This window comes from Botryllus schlosseri, chromosome 16 (assembly GCF_051294905.1).
Source record: "Botryllus schlosseri isolate E-star chromosome 16, Bs_hap1, whole genome shotgun sequence".
In the NCBI taxonomy this organism is placed as follows: domain Eukaryota; kingdom Metazoa; phylum Chordata; class Ascidiacea; order Stolidobranchia; family Styelidae; genus Botryllus; species Botryllus schlosseri.
The window spans coordinates 5402130-5423110 of record NC_137251.1 but is presented as its reverse complement, the minus strand read 5'-3'; the positions used below and the strand labels follow the sequence as shown (position 1 = coordinate 5423110).

Sequence of the window (20981 nt, the reverse complement as noted above, 5' to 3'; positions counted from 1 at the left end):
TGAAATTTTTTCTTTAATGGATTAGGATTAGGATTGGATTAACCGATTTTCGGGGATGTTGGTGTCCTGTGGCCACCTGTGGCGAACGGCGACCATGTTTTACGTCCTACCAAAGTTACTTCATGTACTTTGGAACTCATTTAGCGTTTCTTTTTACAGAATTATATATATCCAAGTGCAATTCCAAGTTTGAATCGGATTAGTATTAGGATTAAAATATACAAAATTTCTGGATCAGGATTAGGATTTGAAGATTTGGATTGGATTAGGACATGGAAATTTCAAATCCGCTCATCTCTGCTGTGCAGTATCAGCTGATTGATTAATTGCGTTGAATATTCGCTAATCCCTAAGCTCAAGGTAGATGCTGAGTGTAAAATAAGCACATTTTACGGTACGTCTGATGTGCAATTAGGAGTTTAGGACAGTCAGTTAGTCGCTATGTGAAGAATGAGAGTAAGGACAGTCCGTGCGTATGGACGCCCCACACCAGGGCTGGCCAACCTTTTCAGCCAAAGGGCCACATTTGATTGACGAACTATTGCGCGGGCCACCAGCCGCGCGAAGCGCGAATTTTTTTTAAGTTCATAGGTCAATAATATTGTCACTTGACTATATTGCGGGCCTGCTGTAATTCGCTGGGCTAAATTTGCGAGGACTGGGCTAGAGGGCTACGCGGCGCCTGGACATATCGATATCGAAAGCTGCGACCAGCATGCGTCTATTGGTTGGTTGGTTTTGAGGTATTCATGGTGTTTGTCGACTACTATGGTCATTTACACCAGATCGATATTCTTTATTTATATTCCGTAACTGCCGACTTACATCACGGCCCACTTCTAGGCTTTTTGTAAGACACCGCTTACGCGGATGAGCTGGCGAGGAGTAGCCTAGAAAAACCTCCAACACTTGGATATAGGAAATGCGTCAATTATTTTATGCCTAGGTTTCATAGTCGACGGTCTTACTGCGAGCGCAAACGCAAGGTCGCATATGTTGAACGACGCTTTGCCTCGTAATCGCGAATAAAGTTAGACTCAATCTGATACATTAGGCGTTCTTTCATTTTCACAAAGGGGCAACAATATCAAAAACAAGAAATCAAGTGACAACATGTTGCGCGAAGCTTGTCCAAAATTTGTAGATTTGATAAACCCATCGCAAATTATTCTGCTTTATTGTAGCGTACGAATATCTACCAATATGTGACTGGCTGATGGATCTGCCAAAGCGCCGGAACTGATATTTTAGTCATCACATCTCGAGTGCCAGACACTAATGAAATTTTTGTTTGACCTTGCAAGTTTACAATCTGTGCAATCCATTTTGGTGATATTAGAAATTTCGGAAATTCCTTCGCGGGCCACTCAAAACCTTCTCGCGGGCCACGGGTTGGCCGGCCCTGCCCCACACAGTGACACATCTAATCACTGTATTGTGGAATTTGCGAATTTTCGGAAAACTGAGACGGCCACCAGGCTTTGCTACCTGCCCGCACTTCGGTTGAATTTGTTGCTTCACAATAGCAATAGATGGGACGTCAGAAGCAGACCAGACCCGGCCTACCTACAATGAGATCAGATAACAATGTAAAATAATTATGATGAATTCTTTATGTACTGTACATACAACTAACCTATAGTTTCAACGCATCCAGTCTTATTTTTGATCAGTGATAGGCATATATATGCAAAAGCAGGTTCTGACTCCTGCATCGTGTTGTCATTACGATTTTGCACACACATAAGATTTTTTAATCTAGATTCAAATAGCCTGCACAAGCAATGGACGGTATTTATACTATGAAGATCATAGTAGGCTTGTATAGCCATTGTATCATGTCTCTTCACTCTTATAGACTTGTTTATAACAGGAGATAATAGGGTGGTAAATTTTGTATTTTGTGGCAAAGTTTTTAGAGCATGTCCCAAGGTTGTTCATGCATTCATTGGAATAATGCCGTTCGAGTATGAAGATGACATTTTTGTTGCTTTGTACGACTTCACATCAGGCGGCAGCAATCAGCTTTCAATCACAAAAGGTTGGTAGGCCTACTACTGATCTCGTACATAAAGTACATAAAGATCTCGAACATTCTGCAATTTTCAGGTTGCCTATTGAAAGTGTCACAACTCAATCACACGGGGGAGTGGTGCGAAGCACAAATATTGAATTTGGATCATGGGGCGCCCACTGGTCCCCGTGGGTGGGTTCCAACTAATTATATCACTCCGGCTACAAGTTTCAAGCAGCAAATATGGTATCACGGCGCATTATCTAGATCTGGAGCGGAATATCTACTAAGCAGTGGTGTAAACGGAAGCTTTCTGGTACGTTGCCTTGTGAAAGCACACTTGAGCACATTCATTCTCCTTTTCCAACGATCTTCAATAGGCATACTACATAGGGATGTAACACTCGTGCAGTATATCTTTCAAGATGATTCAATTATTATGTATGATAGATGATACTACTGATATTTTGCTTGTTATGTAGCTTCAACCAGTCGGCTATATATTTGTGTTTTGATCTACCTTTAATTACTTATATTACTTACAATATTTAACCTGTTCTTTGCAGTGCTCATTGTTTTACGGTATGTTGTATTCACATGTATATCCACAATGAACTCGATATAATAAACGTATATCCCTACTAATATTTGTTATTCTTTCCTGAACATCATTTTGCGGAATGCATTCAATCAAATTTTTGTCTTATAAAACATGTGAGTTTTGTAATTGAAATATTTGTGATGATAAATGACTCCTCTCTGGCTCTCTCTCTCTCTCTCTCTCTCTTAAATGCCATTGATATACAAATATGCTTATTCTAGGTGAGAGATTCCGAGAGTTGTCCTGGCCAGTTATCAGTCTCGGTACGTTACGAAGACAGAGTTTATCATTACAGAATCTATGTTGACCCGTCGAAAGTAAGTAGTGCGATGAATAGGATGTCATTTCATAGTAAATATGACACAATGTGGATAACCCTGTCATTCCCAATTCTAGAAATACTACATATCTGCGGACCAGCGGTTTCGAACTCTGCCGGAACTGATTCATCACCATTCCTTCAATACAGATGGTCTCGTGACTGTATTGCAGTATGCGGCATCCAGCAAAACAATGCCAGAGGTAACTTATACGCAGAGACTTGTTATTGCATTTCCTGTCAATATATATTTGTGTTGCTGCAAAATGTCAATAATTCCAATTTCACTTTCTGTGTGCTGTGTCTTAAATGGAAGTAGTCTGCTACAGCAGATTTTCTTGAATATGGCTTAGCCATATCCTATGGTAGATGGTCCTGTACCGTCACATGTTCAACTATTTTAAAATGGAAAGACCCAAATAATTGCATTTTGTACCCTATCCCGCTTTCAGAGGCGGTCGAAGTAGTCGACTTTGCTACTCAAGTAGAATCAGAAGTAACGCTGTAAATTTCTACTGAGTTGCAAGCAGACGTAGCCATTAGAGGTTTCCAAGGCATGTCGAAACTACTTCGAGTGGAAATAGAAAATGAATGCCTGAAAAGTACTCCCGTAAGTAGCTTAAAAAGAAAACATGGTCGGGGTGGCTACTTTCGCAATATGTAGATGTCATCGTAATTTTATTAAAATTTTTATCAAATCAACACACCACACGATTGCGATATAATGAAAAGATAGGAGGGTGCAAAAACGACTTGGAGTAGTCTTTTAATCAGACACCCACCTTGGCCTACAGCATGTAAATAAGGGGCATGCACACTGGATAAAAGAAAGGAAAACATGAAAGTAAGCTACAAAATGAATGTTGGATGTGGCGGTAGGGGAGGTCGATATGTCAGATTGTGGTCCGCTAATCTTGAGGGTAGACTAGTATTAATTCAGAAGAAATTGCTTGCATTTCAATATGTATGTGGACAAATGGACATGCTTGACTAATACAAGGGGACAGACATGACATGACAAATAGATACAGTCTTCGAAAATATATTACGTTACAATGATGCGAGGGCTATGTCACGCAGTTCTTATGACGATTTCACTCGTAAAAGTGATGATTACAAGCTCATAAATCCCAAAACTCCTTTCTGCTATTCAAAATCCAAATTGTAAGTAAGTTGTTTTGCCTAAAAAACTGTTCAAACGGGAGTGGAAGTATTCTAAAACATGATCACTCGAGTAATTAAGTGATAGTACGCAAAACCTTCACGAGTATTCCGAAAAAGTATGTGTACCTCCGTTTTTGCCCTCATTGCACACAGTAGGCTATCATATTACCTTCAAACTCATTTTATAATGCATAGACATAAAAATAGGGACATGTACTATTTGTGAATGCAATAATTTGTATAAAAAGAGCCAAGGGTGACTGATTTTTGAGCATAATATTGAAATATAAAACTTGAAAAATAGCTACCAATTCAGTTCAGGAAAAGTGAAGACTTTTTTTCAAATTTTAACAGAATCTGCTGTCATCGCAGTCGGCCGAAATAGACCACTGGGAGATGAGTCGAATGGATCTTCTGATGAAGCAGAAATTGGGAGGTGGCCAGTACGGAGATGTTTATGAAGCAGTTTGGAAACGGTATTCTCAGCCTGTGCAATGCGTCCGACACTGCCAAGTAATCTTGAATACGGGCTGTGTTTTACTGCAGGTACAACAGGAAGGTAGCTGTTAAAACCCTGAAGGAGGACACCATGAGTGTTGACGATTTCATGAAAGAGGCCGCTGTTATGAAGTGCATAACCCATCCTCACCTCGTGCAGCTGCTTGGTATGTTTTGGAATGACTGATTGAAAATGTTGACAATTACTATCTTGATCATATTCATCTATCATTGATGTGATTGGTTGATGAAGTTTCTAGTAAAGGATCGCGGTTGAAACGAATTGTTTGGAGGTCTTGAGATTTCAAAGGATATTTGATCCAAATTTTGTGAATCAAGTAGGCTGCTGAAAACAGTGCACCAGGTATTATTCTTGGCAAGGATACCAGCATGTAAAAATGTAAAATCCTCACAATCAAAATGGCTCCGCATTCTGCATGCATTTTGTGTGTTTACTATCTGAAATCTATTGTCACTGTGGTCTGTGGAATCAAAGTAGCCTAACTTATGGACCAAACAATTTTTAAAATAGACATGGACATCTGAGAAAATCAAGTTTTTGTGAAAGTTTCATATATGCTATATCTTAGCCGTTGTTAACGTGTTATGTTTGTCTCATTGTTTCAAAGTTAATCATGGCCCAGATATGGCCGAAAGAAGATGAAACTATATAAATACATAATTCTCTCAAAATGGACCTATGCTACTCTGATTCCACTGTGGCGATATATTTATTTGCGTGTGGATGATATAGTATCCTATAAAATATAAATATATGTAAATTTGCACTCATAGATTATATTACTCAATGTCGGCTTGCACTGATTCATTCCCAATTTTTCGCCTAGTTAGTAGAGGGTGAAGTATTTTACCCATGTCTGTCTGCATTTTCAGCTATGCAGGAAATATGGTACCAAAATAAATTATTGTTCTTCAACTCTCGGTCCATATAAACAATTGGCAACCGTAGAACTAGAACCAATCATGAAAAATGTTTACTACCGAGGGCTGACCAACATGTGGGTAGATTCTCGAAGAATACAGTTGAATAGCTGTTCCAGTAGAAGTATCACCACCTAAATCTACCTGTAACATGAGTACACGCTGTAAGTAGAAGCTATTGACATGAATAGCCCTTGAGTAGGAGTATTTAGTTACTCATTGCATTAGTTTGGGGAAATGATTCGAATACTTTCTATATATCTGAACTGAAGGCCGAAGCAATAGAAACGTATTTAAAGTAGCCTAGAAGTTATCCAGCGCAACAGAATTCTTCTCAGGTTCATTGGATTGAGGAACGATATGTTTTGCAGGCGTTTGTACCAGAGAACCCCCATTCTACATTGTCACCGAGTTTATGAGCCATGGAAGTTTATTGCAATACCTGAGGACGTGTGATAAGAACCATGTTCACCGTGTTGCTTTACTTTACATTTCAACGCAAGTAGCTTCAGCGATGGAGTATCTCGAGAAAAGAAACTATATACACAGGTATTATTGCTTTAGTATTTTTTAGGCTGATGACTGACCTAATATATTAGGTTTAGTATTGCTAAATGTGGTGTAGCGAGGGTGTATCAATTTTCAGGCAAGTAACAGTAAGATAGTAGCATGCAAATTACCTTCTTTGGTCTTGGCAAGCTGATGCTATCGTAGGGGAATAATTATCCTCATTATTGAACTAGTCAAGCTATGATATGGTAATTAACCTGATAGTAAGACTGTTAAACCACTAAGCTTTATGTAGGAATACAATTTGCATTCCCAGACTATGTGTCACATTGCATTTTCATCTCGTAGAATGTTTTATTCACTCTTCTGTTTAGCATCACTCATTGGTGAGATTTTTGCAGGCATTTGTGCAGCTTGTAAGGCACGGTCATTATAGATCTATCTGTGTTTTGGTAGATATTTTGAATTCTTTTTCTATCTACACCACGTACTATCATCACATTTCCATTATCTCCTGATATATGAGTGGTCTTTGAAAAATATGTAGGTAGGCCTGTTATTTTACCTGCTAGGATTTGTGTCCTCATTGTAAAATGAATGTATCTAGTGACTGGCTAATATTCTTTTTCCAACTGAAGCTACCAGCTGAAGTTTTACAATGTCATCAGTCGGCCTAGTATGGATATTGGGCTTGAAATGACTGAATGGACCAAAACTAGCAATAAAGGCAATTGCAATTGACAGCTTAAGACTTGCTTTTCTGGTTTAAACTTTATAGATCTTGGAGGTTATTTATCATCTCCTCAGATTTATACTAAAATCTGAATTTTGTCCATTGTTGATTTCTTTTCTATATACCAAGCATATAAAATATAGTTTCTAGTACCGGTACGTCAAATCTGGAATTGGCTGGATTTTATGTCTGATATGTCAAATATTATGTATACGATGCATTGTAGTCACAGTAGTGGACCTACATTAGGGCTCTTCAAAAATGACTTTTTTTCTCAAATCGTACTGGCTACTTGATAAAATTGTTAGGTTACCTAATTTAAGCCTACACACAAAATTTGGTTCAATTCCAGCCAGTAACCGCTTTGCTACACGAGATGAAAGTTTCTATTTATTATATAAAAATAAATAATAAAAAATTTGAAAATTTTCTGTTCACCCCATGAAAGTGTTAGGCTGTCTATAGAAACTATGCTCACCAAATTTGGTTCAATTCCAACCAGTGGAAGCGGAGTTATTGCCGTCGAAAAATTTGGATTTGAATAAAATAGTATTTACGGTGACCGATTCTTTGTTTATTTATTATAGTTTGGTGAGCATCGTTTCTATAGATAGCCTAACACTTTCATGGGGTGAACAGAACATTTTCAAATTTTTTATTATTTATTTTTATATAATAAATAGAAACTTTCTTCTCCTGTAGCAAAGCGATTACTGGCTGGAATTGAACCAAATTTTGTGTGTAGGCTTAAATTAGATAACCTAACAATTTTATCAAGTAGCCAGTACGATTTGAGAAAAAAATCATTTTTGAAGAGCCCTAACCTACATAGAAAAAGCAACAGTATTGCTAATTGTCACGGAATGAGTTATTGCGCATAGGCAATTGTTTCAATTGGCCAACAGCTGTGATGCAGCCCTGTAAAGCAATCCATTTCGATATGAACCTACTATAACGTCTGTCGATGTTAGACTGATACCAATATATTGATTGCTACGCAAAAACATTCTATTGCTACGCAAAAACAATGTATTGCTACATCTCTGAACGTTCCAGAGATCTGGCCGCGAGAAATTGCCTCGTTAAGGAAAACAATCATGTCAAAGTCGCTGATTTCGGACTGTCGAGACTGATGCCCAGTTGTGACGACTACACGGCACGCGCCGGGACCAAATTTCCAATCAAATGGACCGCCCCGGAGAGTCTTGCTTACAACCGATTTTCTACGAAGTCAGATGTATGGTGTAAGTATGCGATCTTACAAAAGTATTTTAAGAAATGCAGAATCTTACTTATCGACCCTGCTATTAATGTGAGTTACATAACAGTTATTTTCTGGTCAATGCCTGGGTCGTTCTACGTCTGTGCGTGTTGGGTCTCGAACTATGTTTTGATTTTGTGCCATTTCTTGTGTGACTTACCAGTTTTATTGCTGTAGAAATGCTTCGTGGATTTACAGAACATCAATATACGATTGAATGGTATAGATTGAAATGAACCCGAATATTTTCGGCTGACGCTCGTAGAGGTGCTGACGATTACACCTGACAAATGTCATCAAAAATATTCTGGTTTATTTCAATATGAATATACTATTCAAATAGCATAGAAGTAAGTTGTAATTTGTAAAATTTAGTGAAGTTTAGTTAGTTCTTCACTGATTTGTTCATTTGTTATTGCAATTGAGACTATGTAATAAGAAATGTGTCTTCAGGAGAAGGAATTTCTAATTATACGTAGACCAATCATCAAAAGATTTTTACTAGTTTCTACTTTGCGTGCATTTTTTCTGTTCGAAATGTGATGGATATTTATCTTTTACGTCTACAGCGTTTGGGATACTTTTGTGGGAGATATTCACGTACGGTGCTCCGCCCTATCCGGGAATGGACCTGTCTCTCATTTTCGAGAAACTGGAAGAAGGCTACCGCATGGAGCGGCCAGCCGATTGCTCGCCATCTGTGTATGAACACATGGCAAAATGTGAGTAAACGTCTTACGTCGATATTGACATGTTGCGCGTCATAATTGCGCAAAAACGTGCAATTTAGATTCATCATCCTACCCACTGGATATCATGTGTCCTTATTTTTTGGTCTGCTTGGTTCACAACATACCAGAATGTGTACAAGTACATGTACACTAGCCTAATATATGACTCATTCCATTATAAATTAGCAAATTTTCTGATATTTGTAATGCATACCCTCAGAATTGTCCAACATTTACAAATGTTGTTCTTTTTTTATTTCTGGGTACATAAAGAAAATTGAATTGGAAAATTTCCAGTGGTTCAAAAAATAATGCGATTCAAAATTATTATGTCACTAGGTGGCGCTGCATGCAAAAATCTTTAAAATCCTTTTTTTTTCTGTAATGATGGTGGAGAATCAACTAAAACAGGGGTTCTCAAAGGGTGGGCCATGGCCCACTGGTGGGCCACAGAGCATTTTGAGGTGGGCCACAGAGCTATTTAGAAAATTTCAGAATTATTGTAAGTTTAGTTATATTCGCTAAAAATATATTCGTATTATCGAATTATACGTAGGCTACATAAAGCTTTTCATCCAACTCTGATTAGACGTAGTGGCACGTACAAATCGGAAACGTTTGGGAGAAACGGTGACTTTTTTCTACTGGCTATGACAACCTACAGCTAACAGTACCTAAAATAATTTCAAGCGTATAATAACTGGAAGATAATGCTGAAGTTACCAAGTATTCCGGCAGGGTCATATGTCGTATGCCGTTCAAAGGGGTATGCAATGAACTCGCAATGAAGTGCAATTGATGTACAGATTTACTGTACTTCGGCAGGCCGTATTATTGCAAGCTAAAAATAGCCATAATTGCAAATTATTTGCAACTTCTGGCGGAGGTATACTGCACCACCTCAACGAATCTTAATGGATTGAGGATTTATCATTAATCTTAGAAGTTGGTTTCAAATGTCCGGCCTGGATATCATTGTACATATTGAGAGAGTCAGAGGAATTGATTGTATCATTGGATTGAATATTCAGACATCGCAACTTCAGTTGTTTTGGTACAAGACATACAAATAGTACATCATGCATATTGAAAAATCTTTCTCCACTTCTCTGCAGTACCCCATTCACCAATGAATGTTCTATGCTGGCCCAGAATGATTATAATATTCCCCACAATAGTATCACTGAAGTCCCAATCACACAGTGCGGGGATCTGATCATTGTGTTTCGCGACGCGAATGGAGCAGGGGACGAAAATAATCTACTTAGGAGTTCTAGCTTATGATCTACCAGGGCTGTAACTGCCGCACCCACACCCCCAATTGGGGGAGCTCGAAGGGGCCCAAGATTATTTCGTTGGTCGTTTGTTTAAGGATATTTATTCAACTTAAAATTTTTTCGTGCTTCGCACGATTTCTTATCCCGGGAGATCGAGATTTAAATATCATCTGTTAGAGAAAAATGCTCATATCTAGGCATATCGGCGCTGTCCATGACGACGCATTAAACAGGATTATGACTCTAGTATATCAGGTGGGCCACAGCACATTTTTAAACCGGAAAATGGGCCACGGCCAAGAAAGGGCTGAGAACCCCTGAACTAAAATGCCTAATTGTACAATTTGGAGGTCAAGGAATTGAAAAAAATCAACATTTTCGCTCTAATCTTGAAGAAAAAAAAGTTACGGACGAAACAAAATTGGGGGGGGAGCGGACTTGAAAATCCATGTAGGATTCCATTTACACAAAAAAAATTATTGCAAAATGTACTTTGAAAATTAGATTTTTAAATTAATCTCTATTCCGCAAGGAAATGACAAAAAAATGCATCTTTGGATTGAGTAATTGGTTATAATAGTAGTTACGGTGAGCAGCTGTGCACTGCTGCCCACCACAACTACTATTATGACCAATTACGCAATGGAATGACACACTGTTAAGTTATAATGGAATTAGCCATATGCATATAATATTCTAGAGTAGTTATGTAGTAATGTACTGGGTACTTCTTAACGTACTTCAATGTAAAACCGACGACGAGGCGGCGTAGCGGTTAAGCGTCTGGCTTCTTAATTGGTAGTGTCAGGCCCAGATACAAGTGGATTTTGCAAAAATATCCTGAGCACGTCCTGAACAAGTTTATCCGTCTATCGTCGAAGAAATCGCCTATTCTGAGACCTAAATCTGTCAGGGGCCTTCGTGGTTAAGTCACAATATATAACAAGCTGTAGATGTGTAGACTCTGCAAAAGTCCAAAACAATCTGACACTGGACCGTGCAAAATCCAAATCCAATCCTACCTAAATATAGTGCAAAATCTGCTGCTTCGAATCAGGTCAAGTTATTGCTGGTTTAACTGGTACCCACAGTATTCCCACTAACACCCCTTCCCTCGACACTGCTAGTTGTCAATCTCCATCAAAATACTGCAGCCGTGCAGTGGTGCAGACCAAAATACACAATATTTATAAGTTCTCAATTGCTCTGTCGAATATTAAACTTAGTATTCCATCTGATCTGACGAATGTGACAACAATGCGGAGAAGAAAAATGTATTATTATTCTCGCGTGTTTGTTTCGCGCTCAGGTTGGGAATGGGATGCCGAAGACCGACCAGACTTTTGTGAAATTCTGGCTGAACTCGAGGACATCTTTGACGAGAGCAACGTCGCTCCGGAACTACCGGAGCAACCTTCGCTGCCGGATATCTCAGAGGACAGGTACGGATGCTCGTGGTTTGTTACACTGCCGCTTCCTACGTGCCTGGTTATCATTAATTTTTTCATAACTTGATACGCATGCTAAGCAAGAGCAGTAAGAGTGTGCAAGAGACTAACTACTGTGTAGTGACAGTGTGTAGTCATCAAATCAATGGTGGTCGGTAACGAAGCGCTTCTTCTCTTCGAGTTATTCCGTAATTTTGGCTTACCAGCACTATTTACTCGAATGGTTATGTTTTTACAATACTTCCTCTTCTACTCGACAGTCTTCAGGGCAAAACTGCATCTTTCTGACACTTTTAACTTCGTGAAGGTAAAAAGTTGGTTTGGATTATGTTTGCATCAACTTTCAAGTGAAATTGTCACGATTGGGCAAATAGCCCCTGAAATAGCTGTATGTTTTAAAAAATTGTGTCTATTTGTAGTGTCATTTAGTTATTTTGTATTGTTTACAAAGATGCAATTTGCAATCATGACGTTTCATCATTATGTATCGTTGTGCGCTGAGGAAAACAAATTGGGTATTTTGCGGCTTCACCCAAACAATTTGCTTGCTGTTACACATGACTACACCGGTGCTTCACATGTTCAGTGGCGCTTGAAAATAACATACCTACTGGATTTATATCTTCCTTCTCATTTTCTAATGTAGACACACCGGTTAATTAACAATAGCCTTTGCTGCGTTTTTTTCTCTTTAACACACGTTTATGCTTCTTCGCAGCAATGCCAACGAAGGGAAACAACTTGAAATGCCAGATTTAATTCAACGGTGCATCAAGCCCGGTAAGAATCCAATATCAGTTTTGGATTGAAACCTCAATTCATGCTATCACAGTCACCACTCACCATCTCATCTAATGCTGCTGCGATATTGTCATTCTTTTTTTGCTTAGTACCGGAGACAAATTCGAGCGGTTCCGTTGAAACGTCTGGTCAGTCTGGTACTTTCGAGAAGCAATTGCCTAGCACCGAAGAAACAGATGTCACCGAATCTGAAGAAATATCTTTCAAAGAACTCGGTAAATATACCTTTTCCATTTGACCTCGCCAATACCTTCCGGCATGAGAAACTGCCAGAGGCCAAAGCAGTCATTCGCGACACTATTGTGAATGTCGAACAAACGCTGTAAATCTCTGCTCCGTCACAAGTAGAAGTAGCAGGCATGTCGAAAAGTAGCAATTTAACTTTTAAAATGAAAATGACATGAAGTCACAGATAGCTCAGTCTCGGATTTACTCGGTGGTGAATTGAAAACGACTATCTTGACTCGAGTCAAAACTATAAAAGTGAGATTGACTTCTGACTCGGAACCTTGTGACTTGGTTACAACCCTGGATCAAACTCTTCTTTAGTCTAAAGATCTAATCAAAATACTGGCAGAGTCTGGACTAGGGGTTCCCAACCTTTTTCGAGTCATTGCCCCCCTCATCAAGCTCGACACAAATTTCCGCCCCCATATTTACAGACCCAAAAAAGAGGATATATAGACGGGAAAATTATTCACTTAACTCTGATCGCTGGTGAATTGACTAGAAAAAGTCATTTTTCCGAGTAGGTGCTCGGAAAACCGGTTTCAACGCCTGCTTTCCGCTGAGTCAAATTTTGCGTCACGTGCAGAATATGCCATATTCACATGCATTTTTTGGCCTTGTTTATTATTATATCTCTCTGAACGTTCTAACTTTTTGCCCCCAATCGCACCCTTTGGTATTTTTACCCCCTTCTTTATCAAAATTTCCAACTGGGAGGCGAGACCGCCCACGTTTGGAACCACTGCTCTATACCAGCTGTACGACCAAATCATGACATGCCAAGTGTATTCGCTGGTCCCAGTAATGGTCCCGGATAAAATTCTGCCTCAAAAACAAACACAAAACAACTGAAAATAGTGCAGAATCTATGTCAAGTATCGCGCGTCCACTCGCTTAAAATTATGACCAATAATGCCGTATAAGCCGTTACCGTCATCATGTTAGTTCCGGTTAGACACAGCCAGGGTTGTAACCAAGTCATAAGGCACCGAGTCACAAGTCAATCTCAGTTTTATAGTTTTGACTCGAGTCAAGTCGAGTCATTTTCAATTAACCATCGAGTCAAGTCCGAGTCCAAGTCAGCGAAAATAGGGTCGAGTCCGAGTCACGGTATTATGACTCGAGTCGAATCCAAGTCACTATGTTGACTGTTCAGATTCCTGTTAATGTCATGTTAAACCCACCTTTTATAACTCTGCTTGGTGATATCGAATGGTTCTCATTTATAATATGCTAATTTTCCTCACTTTTAGCAGTTTCTGGTCGCATTTTCAAGTACCAGTACGAATAGACGAAATCCAAATAGTGTGGTTACTTTACTATTCTTTGAAATTACAATGAAATGTAGGTCTTGGCGGTCTGCGTCTCGAGTCATATGACTTGGCTCGAGTCATGCGCAATGACTCGAGTCCAAGTCGAGTCAATACAGAAATTGACTCGAGTCGAGTCATTTCCATATTTTTAGAAGATGACTCGAGTCAAGTCGAGTCATCATAAAATCGTGACTCGAGTCGAGTCATTACAACCCTGGACACAGCACTCACTACTTACAACCACGCAGGTGCTGCGCTGGACAAAATCTCAGAAAAATTTGCGTGCATCGAAGAAGACATTGCCGACATTGAAAACGGCCGACACCACGACGCCAACAACCGAACGTCCCAACATCGTGACAATGTCCTACCGCCCAAGACCAAGCAAAGAACGCTTTCAAGCAATAGCAACGAAGGATTCAGAATCGAACCGGTCGCAAATCCGAGGCAGTTACGGCAAACCAACAGCTGCGAACTCACAAATAGAGCAGTTGATAACGATGACCGCTTTGATATCAAAAATATCGCGGCTTTACTGCTACTACCGCAGCGGCAAAACAGCGAACCGGTCCTGAAACGGCGGGGCTCTCACAACCGATCCAGCGGGGATGACACGGACGGGGGCCAGCCCAGAGCAACCCGACCCGAACACTTTTTCGCAGGTAAACCGGGCATGGGACTCCGTCGCTCTTTCGACCACGTCAGCTCTGCCCCGCCATCGCCTCATTGGACGACGCCCGGGAAACCTTTCGGCCCAGTCCGGTCCATGGAGAATGTTGGCTTCCACCAGCGCAGGCACTCGTCTCTGTCTTCCACTCCGCTGCAAGTGCAGACCGTGCCAGAGTATCGCCACGCTGCCAAAGACCAGGGCCAGAGGGGCGGGGAGGAGGTGTTTGTGGGTCAAAGGTCGCCGAAAAGCGGTCGTCAGCGTAAAGTGGCAGATAGTGATTTAAAGAAGTCGTTTCGGAAGACTTGCTTGGCGGCAAAAGCTTTCTTGCAGTCTTGGATTAACGGGCAGGTGGGTGTTTGTTTCTTGTTGCTAACGAAGGGCTGCTTGCGATGTGTGTATCGTGCTGTATATATCTTTAACAATGATTCGGCACTTAGTGAATTGGGCACTTGGTGAATTCTGGACTTGGCGGCCCTTCATTCGAATACCCCTTACATCAGTGGTTCTTAACCTTTTTTCCTCCAGCGCCCCCCAACCTCCTATTGTGAGGAATGTAATAAAGACAATGACTAAGAGGGAGGGCCATGACAGCACTTCGTCAACCCCCTTAAAACGATTGCCTTGTGCACCCATAGCGTGATAAACCAAATTTCTGAGGGCTTCGCCCCCAAGAACGCCGTAGCGTGATTTTGATGGTAGGCAAAGTTTGTGTGGCCTTGTCGCCCTAAGGTACCAAAATTTTCTATAATGCATTAATGAATAGTTGGTAATTACATATATAAGTCGCTATAAACTTTTTATCCTCTTAGCCCACGTAATCAGATTTACCAGTAGCGCTGAGTGAGCTGTTGTATGGGTAAATAAAGGGCACGTAATTTTTAATTAAACATATTCGGGCGTGCCCGTAGGTACAATTCGTTACAATATTTATCGTTACAATACAATATTCGTTACCAGGGCCGTAACAGCACTTCCTCAGCCCCCCCCCCAAAAAAAAACGTTGGTCTTGGGCCCCCCATCGGGTGATAAGCCAGACTTCCGGGGGGCTTAGCCCCCAGACCCTCCTTCGGCTATCCGCTATTTGCTGATACTAGTCATCTACATTAGGTGTCCGTTTATTGATCCAACTATTCTCGCCTAGACGCGCGCAGCGCGAAAAAATTCAATAATTAATGATTGAATTGGTCAATTTGATCGTGAATTGCATGTATATTGATATCAATTTTTATCCTCTCTCTGCTCACCTAAACAGATTTACCGGTAGAGCTGATTGATGTGTGATTGAAAAGGTAGGACCCCTCAATAATAATTATACATCTTCGGACGTATACCCGTTGGCAGGAACGAAACGGCATTTTGTCAGGCCCCCCGAAAAAACTTGGATCTTGGGCTCCCATAGGGTGATAAACCGACTGTCCCCCATCACGTTCTTCGCTCTAGCCACGAAATCAGCTGTACTGTTTAGCGAGCCAGTGCGAAGCGCGAAAACTTCCGTTAATTCATGATAAAATCGGTCAGTAAGATCGGGAATTGCATATATATTGTAATCAATTTTTTGTCCTCTCTGCTCACGTTACCATAGATTTGCCGTTAGAGCTGAGTGAGGTGCAATGTTCCCTCTAAGTTGCGCACGTGCGCAGTGCTGTCTCGGTCTCTGCGCACAGAAAATCTACGTTGCGCACAACAAATCCGAAGTTGTGACCTCTTTTTAGTCATTACGCACCGTTGTCCAAGGGTCGGCGCAGTGAGTTGTTGAGTGTGCGCAGACTCGTCAAAACGTAGAGCGAACATTGTGAGGTGTCTTGGAAACTGTAGGGCCAGTAACTAATAATTAAACATATTCGGGCGGACGAACCCGTTTGTATGACTTCGTTGCATGATGTTATTTCGTGACCTCCTGTCTGCTATATCAAACAAATATAGAATCACCCAACAGGGATATCGCCCAACAGGAATATCTAGCTTTAGATATGCCTGTCGCCCAATCGTACTAAACTAAAAGACGCACACGATTTCAAATTGGGATTTCTTCACTGGTATGTAATTTTTCCCTGCCAGATGGAATTCGTCTTCTGGAGTTCAGATTGCCAAGACAGGAACATTCGGTGCCAGTCATTTAGGTGCCCATGGACAATTAAACCTATATATCGAAGTTTTCAGTATTAATTTGCTCTGAATACTCATTAGGGATATGTCCTACCACCGCATCATCTACTGCGAAGCCATTTTTCTCCAGCGCCCCCCATATCGCCCCCTAAGCGTTTCCGCCCCCTTCAATATCGCCAGCGCCCCTTGGGGGGCGCTGGAGGCAAGGTTAAGAACCACTGCCTTACATGGATACATCAATATGTATATAGTGAATGCCGAATTCATCAAGGGGCATATATAACAGTTCACATTCAGTCGCTCATATTCATCATCATCATCATCATTGGTTTATTAGCAATTTTATCAGTTCAAAGCACCACAAAAATGCGATACAATGAAACGATAGGAAGGTGTCGAAGCGACTTGGAGTAATCTGTGGAATTAGACACCCACCTTGGCCTAGGCGATGTAAAGAGGAGGCATGTACACTGAATGAAAAGTATAGAAGATAGTATAGAAAACCGCAAGCAACAAGAAATGGGTGGCAGGTCATGGAAGGCGGGATCGAATTTATTAATACATAAGTTAAATGTATACGTCATATCTGGTGATACGATTGTTGATATGCGATGTTCTTTTCAATTCTCTACTAGTTGCTGACGATTACCCCTGACGAGTGTCAGCCGAAAATATCCGGCTCCATTTCAATATGATTATACTATTCAATTGTAATTTCTGTACATCTAAGAAGCTCTTACTATGGTTATTACATATACAATTCGAAATTCGCAAACTGCCAAATTCGACATGCCTCTCTTGGGCTTCCGCTAATGACGCGTCAATTTCCGACAGGTCACAACGGAGGAAGCCACGACTACGCTGGAGCGTTTGCACAACCAAGCCGTGAACCTGGCGAACCAAACTCTGCTCTCGCGAGCCGACGCCTTCAAAGACATCGCCGAGAAAATCCGCTCCATATCGCGCAACGGCAAACGCTTCGAAGGCGTGGGGCACAACGGCAGGCGCATGCGCCAGACTTTTTATAACGAAGTCAACTATTTGATCACTGAGATTTTAACGTTTTTGTAGATTTCACATTGCAGTGTTTATTTTATTTTCGCTAATACTTCCCGCACTATTAACAGCATTCATATAACTAACTTTTTTATTCTATGCACTTTTCGCACTGCCATGCCGTCTTTCGAGACTACCTTCGCATTGCGGTTTGTTCAGTTTCTCAAGAGCAGTGGTTATTAACCTTCACTGAGCCGCGGAACACTTAGGTTAATCTGCTAGCCTTTGCGGAACCCAAAATGTTCGCTGTGTGATAAAGACAAATATTATTCATGATACACATCTAATACATAACTATACATTACTCAGTGTACAAAATGGCTAAGGCGGGCACCGGGCATATCATAGGGTTATCGTGTTATGGATAATTGAAAATAGGTCACTTTCAAAATTTTCAGACTTACAATGCTGGAGTAAAATTTGTAAAAGTAAGTTTTTTCCCCGACTTTGTGGTTGGTTGACTAAAAAAAGGTCATTTTCTAACTCGACTGCAGAAATATACACTTTAGGTCAACTTCCAGGCTCAACTCTCGAAATACCCGCCTGAACGTTACTTGAGTAATGATTTGCTATATCTCGGTCGAATTTTACCCTATATTTGACCAAAATTTTCGGAGTAGGACATTTGGGCGTCCTCCGAGGACACTTGAAAAAAGTCAAAAAAGAGAACAAATCCTCTTGAAAGAGGCCGTACGGTAACCCTAGCATATCATCACAAATCATATGTGCGAGCCTTGATCTCAACAGAAGCCCTGATAAGGTAGCGTAATGGTGAAGCGTCCGGCTTCTTGATCGGTAGGTTGTAGGTTGGATCCCTGGCCGGTTCAGACCAAAGACCTGATTAGTAACACTGGTATCCGTAACATCCCCACCTGGCGATGATGCATTACCGGGATAGCATGGCGGCGTGGTGCAAACCTTAGGAAGCCTTACAAGGCTATATCTGCCCCATCCTTGTCCAGCGGCATATGCACACCATGCACTCATGGTGTTCCTGTTAAGAACCACTGCTCTAGAGTGTTTTGCGAGCTTGCGTCGGTGCTTCGCTTGCTGCTTTTCTGCTAACCCTATTTTTCCTGTTCATTGTTCATATGGATATCGATACTATTACTGAAAGTCCAGTTCATATGATGTGGTCAAAGGCCGTGAATTTCTATTCGATTACAAGTCGAAGTAGCAATTTCAAACACAATCAGATCTACCTCGAGTAGAAGTCTAAGATGAAGATCTGTAAAGTACACACAAGTGCTTTAGTGGTGGATCGGTGTGGACACTTTTAAAACAGCCAGGTTCATCATCGAGACTGACGCAAAATGACCAATGACGCTACAAATAGGTGCAATTTTCGAAAATATATCAAGTGACCGTGATACAGGACTCTTTCTCCCGGTCGCCGCGACAATTTCACTCGTAAAAGTGATGAAAACATATCCCAAAGCAATCTATACTTTACAAAATCGAAAGTGTAAGAAGTTGGTAATTTATCCTAAAAAACTGCCAGTAGTCTAAAAAGTAGCCCTCTCGGGCGTCAGTGACCATCTCTGTAATAATGCGACAGGACGAGATTAGAAAAATTACTTTGGGCCGCAAAATTTAGATATTCGGTGATAAAGATAATTTCGCCCGTGGCCAGAAAATTATCCAAGACAAACCCGCAGGTCAATGTTTTACTTATGTCATCTTGTAGCAATACTATATGTCCGAAAATTTAGACAACGGGTGCGCCGATTCTCGTCTGTACGTTGTGACGTCATTATTTATGACGTCAAGATCACCTGGTCTGTGGAATTGTTTCGACATCCTCGCTCGTATGTATAGGACGGACATGATCACATGGGCGTACTTGCGGGGAACTGGACGTGTGATACATCATTTTGGACATTGTCTTTGTATTTTTGAGATCATTATTTGGGGATAAAATGCCCGATTTTCTGTGTTGCCCCACTGTCCTCGTTGAAGTATATTTGAGACTGACAATCTGGTTCCTAATTACAAGTCCACGACAGCTAATGAAGGTCTAAGCGAGATTGCTGAAGTATTACCTACCTGATGCGTCATTCGGGTGTTCATAGCTATCATTTGCCTATTTCAAATATTCCTACCTGCTTATTTGTAAATATATCATTGTTACCTTCGGCATCATGTAATCCTCACGCTGCTTCCGTTCTGTATTTTAGCCCGTTTTCTTTTGCCTGTTCGAGTGTTGTTTTATTGCTGCGGTACCAAAGTATATGCCATATCTTTACTTCGAAATAATAGAGATATCCATCATCGCATATTGAGATTTTGACCTTGCCTTTCGGTAGAGTCGGTGAGCTCAGACAGACGGATTACTTGCCTTGCGTATTCGCACGGATATTACTCTAAACTAGCACATCAATTTGGTTTAGACGCGTTAGATTTCGTCCGAATAACATCATATTCACCAGAACGCGAACAATATGTCGTTCTAGTTATGCTATTGTATCGTGTACCACTTATCAATAGCACATTTTGGCACTTGACACATTAAGTGTTGCGATGCCGAATATCAGCCAGTACCAGTGTTGAGGTCGATCTGCGTTTAGTCGCCGATTTCAGTGGCGTTGGGCTGTAACCCGACCCGAAAATGGACTTGGGAATAATTGTGGCACGGGAATCGTCGGATTGGAGAATGTAACTTTCTCTAATTGCTTGGGGTTTACTAAGCCACAAGGGCTGTCGTTAGAACAGCTCCACTGGCGCTAGAGACAATAACAAAATATAATTTTCCTCTTTTATTGAAGGCTTTCGTACTGTTGACGCGGATTGCATGATGTATAACTTTCCACATAGATAGATTGGGCGATTAACGCGACAGCACGCAAATGTTCAGCATTGACAGGATAGTATGCCCTCGCAAGATAGATTTAGGATAGGAGAGTTTCATGCGTGTAGATCGTTCGACAGTGACTTATAGCCCCTAATATTCGTGCGTGGGCGTCTTGCTCCCGGCGAAACTGATTCGGCGTCTTCGACCGTCGTTTGTTATGATTACAAATGATGAGAACCGCTAATCGACTGACGCTATTTTCTAACTGAAAGTGATGTGCTTGTGTATGCAATGCATATAATATACATATATATATTAATCCTTTCTTACTGCCAAGCGAAACCCCCGTTATCCCGCAAAAGATATTTCCGACTTCGGAAATAAATTACTGATACGAAAGTGAATGACACGCATTGAAATTCTTTGTAGTTTCATTGAGTATGTTTGCATTTGTTGTGACCATAACACGAAGGAAAGGTAAGAGTAAACCTTATCAAACACCGATCTGTTTGTCCTGA

At 40.8% G+C, this 20981-nt stretch overlaps 1 protein-coding gene across 1 annotated transcript; it reads left to right on the top strand.

The window, feature by feature from the left end:
• The first annotated feature begins 1430 nt into the window (after window positions 1-1430).
• On the top strand, window positions 1431-19948 carry LOC145458841 (tyrosine-protein kinase ABL1-like). Its single transcript, XM_080337336.1, has 14 exons — window positions 1431-2041; window positions 2110-2330; window positions 2837-2932; window positions 3012-3137; window positions 4453-4574; window positions 4645-4763; window positions 5910-6087; window positions 7838-8025; window positions 8612-8764; window positions 11360-11492; window positions 12217-12278; window positions 12389-12514; window positions 14089-14858; window positions 17451-19948. The coding sequence occupies exons 1-14, from the start codon at window positions 1957-1959 to the stop codon at window positions 17685-17687; spliced, it is 2616 nt and encodes an 871-aa protein (XP_080193462.1). The 5' UTR covers window positions 1431-1956; the 3' UTR covers window positions 17688-19948.
• The last annotated feature ends 1033 nt before the right edge of the window (window positions 19949-20981 follow it).

Coding starts and splice junctions, on each gene's coding strand:
- LOC145458841 (XM_080337336.1), top strand. CDS start 1,957: ATGCCGTTCGAGTATGAAGATGACATTTTTGTTGCTTTGTACGACTTC. Junction 4,575..4,644: donor TATGAAGCAGTTTGGAAACG/GTATTCTCAGCC, acceptor GTTTTACTGCAG/GTACAACAGGAAGGTAGCTG. Junction 8,026..8,611: donor TACGAAGTCAGATGTATGGT/GTAAGTATGCGA, acceptor TTACGTCTACAG/CGTTTGGGATACTTTTGTGG.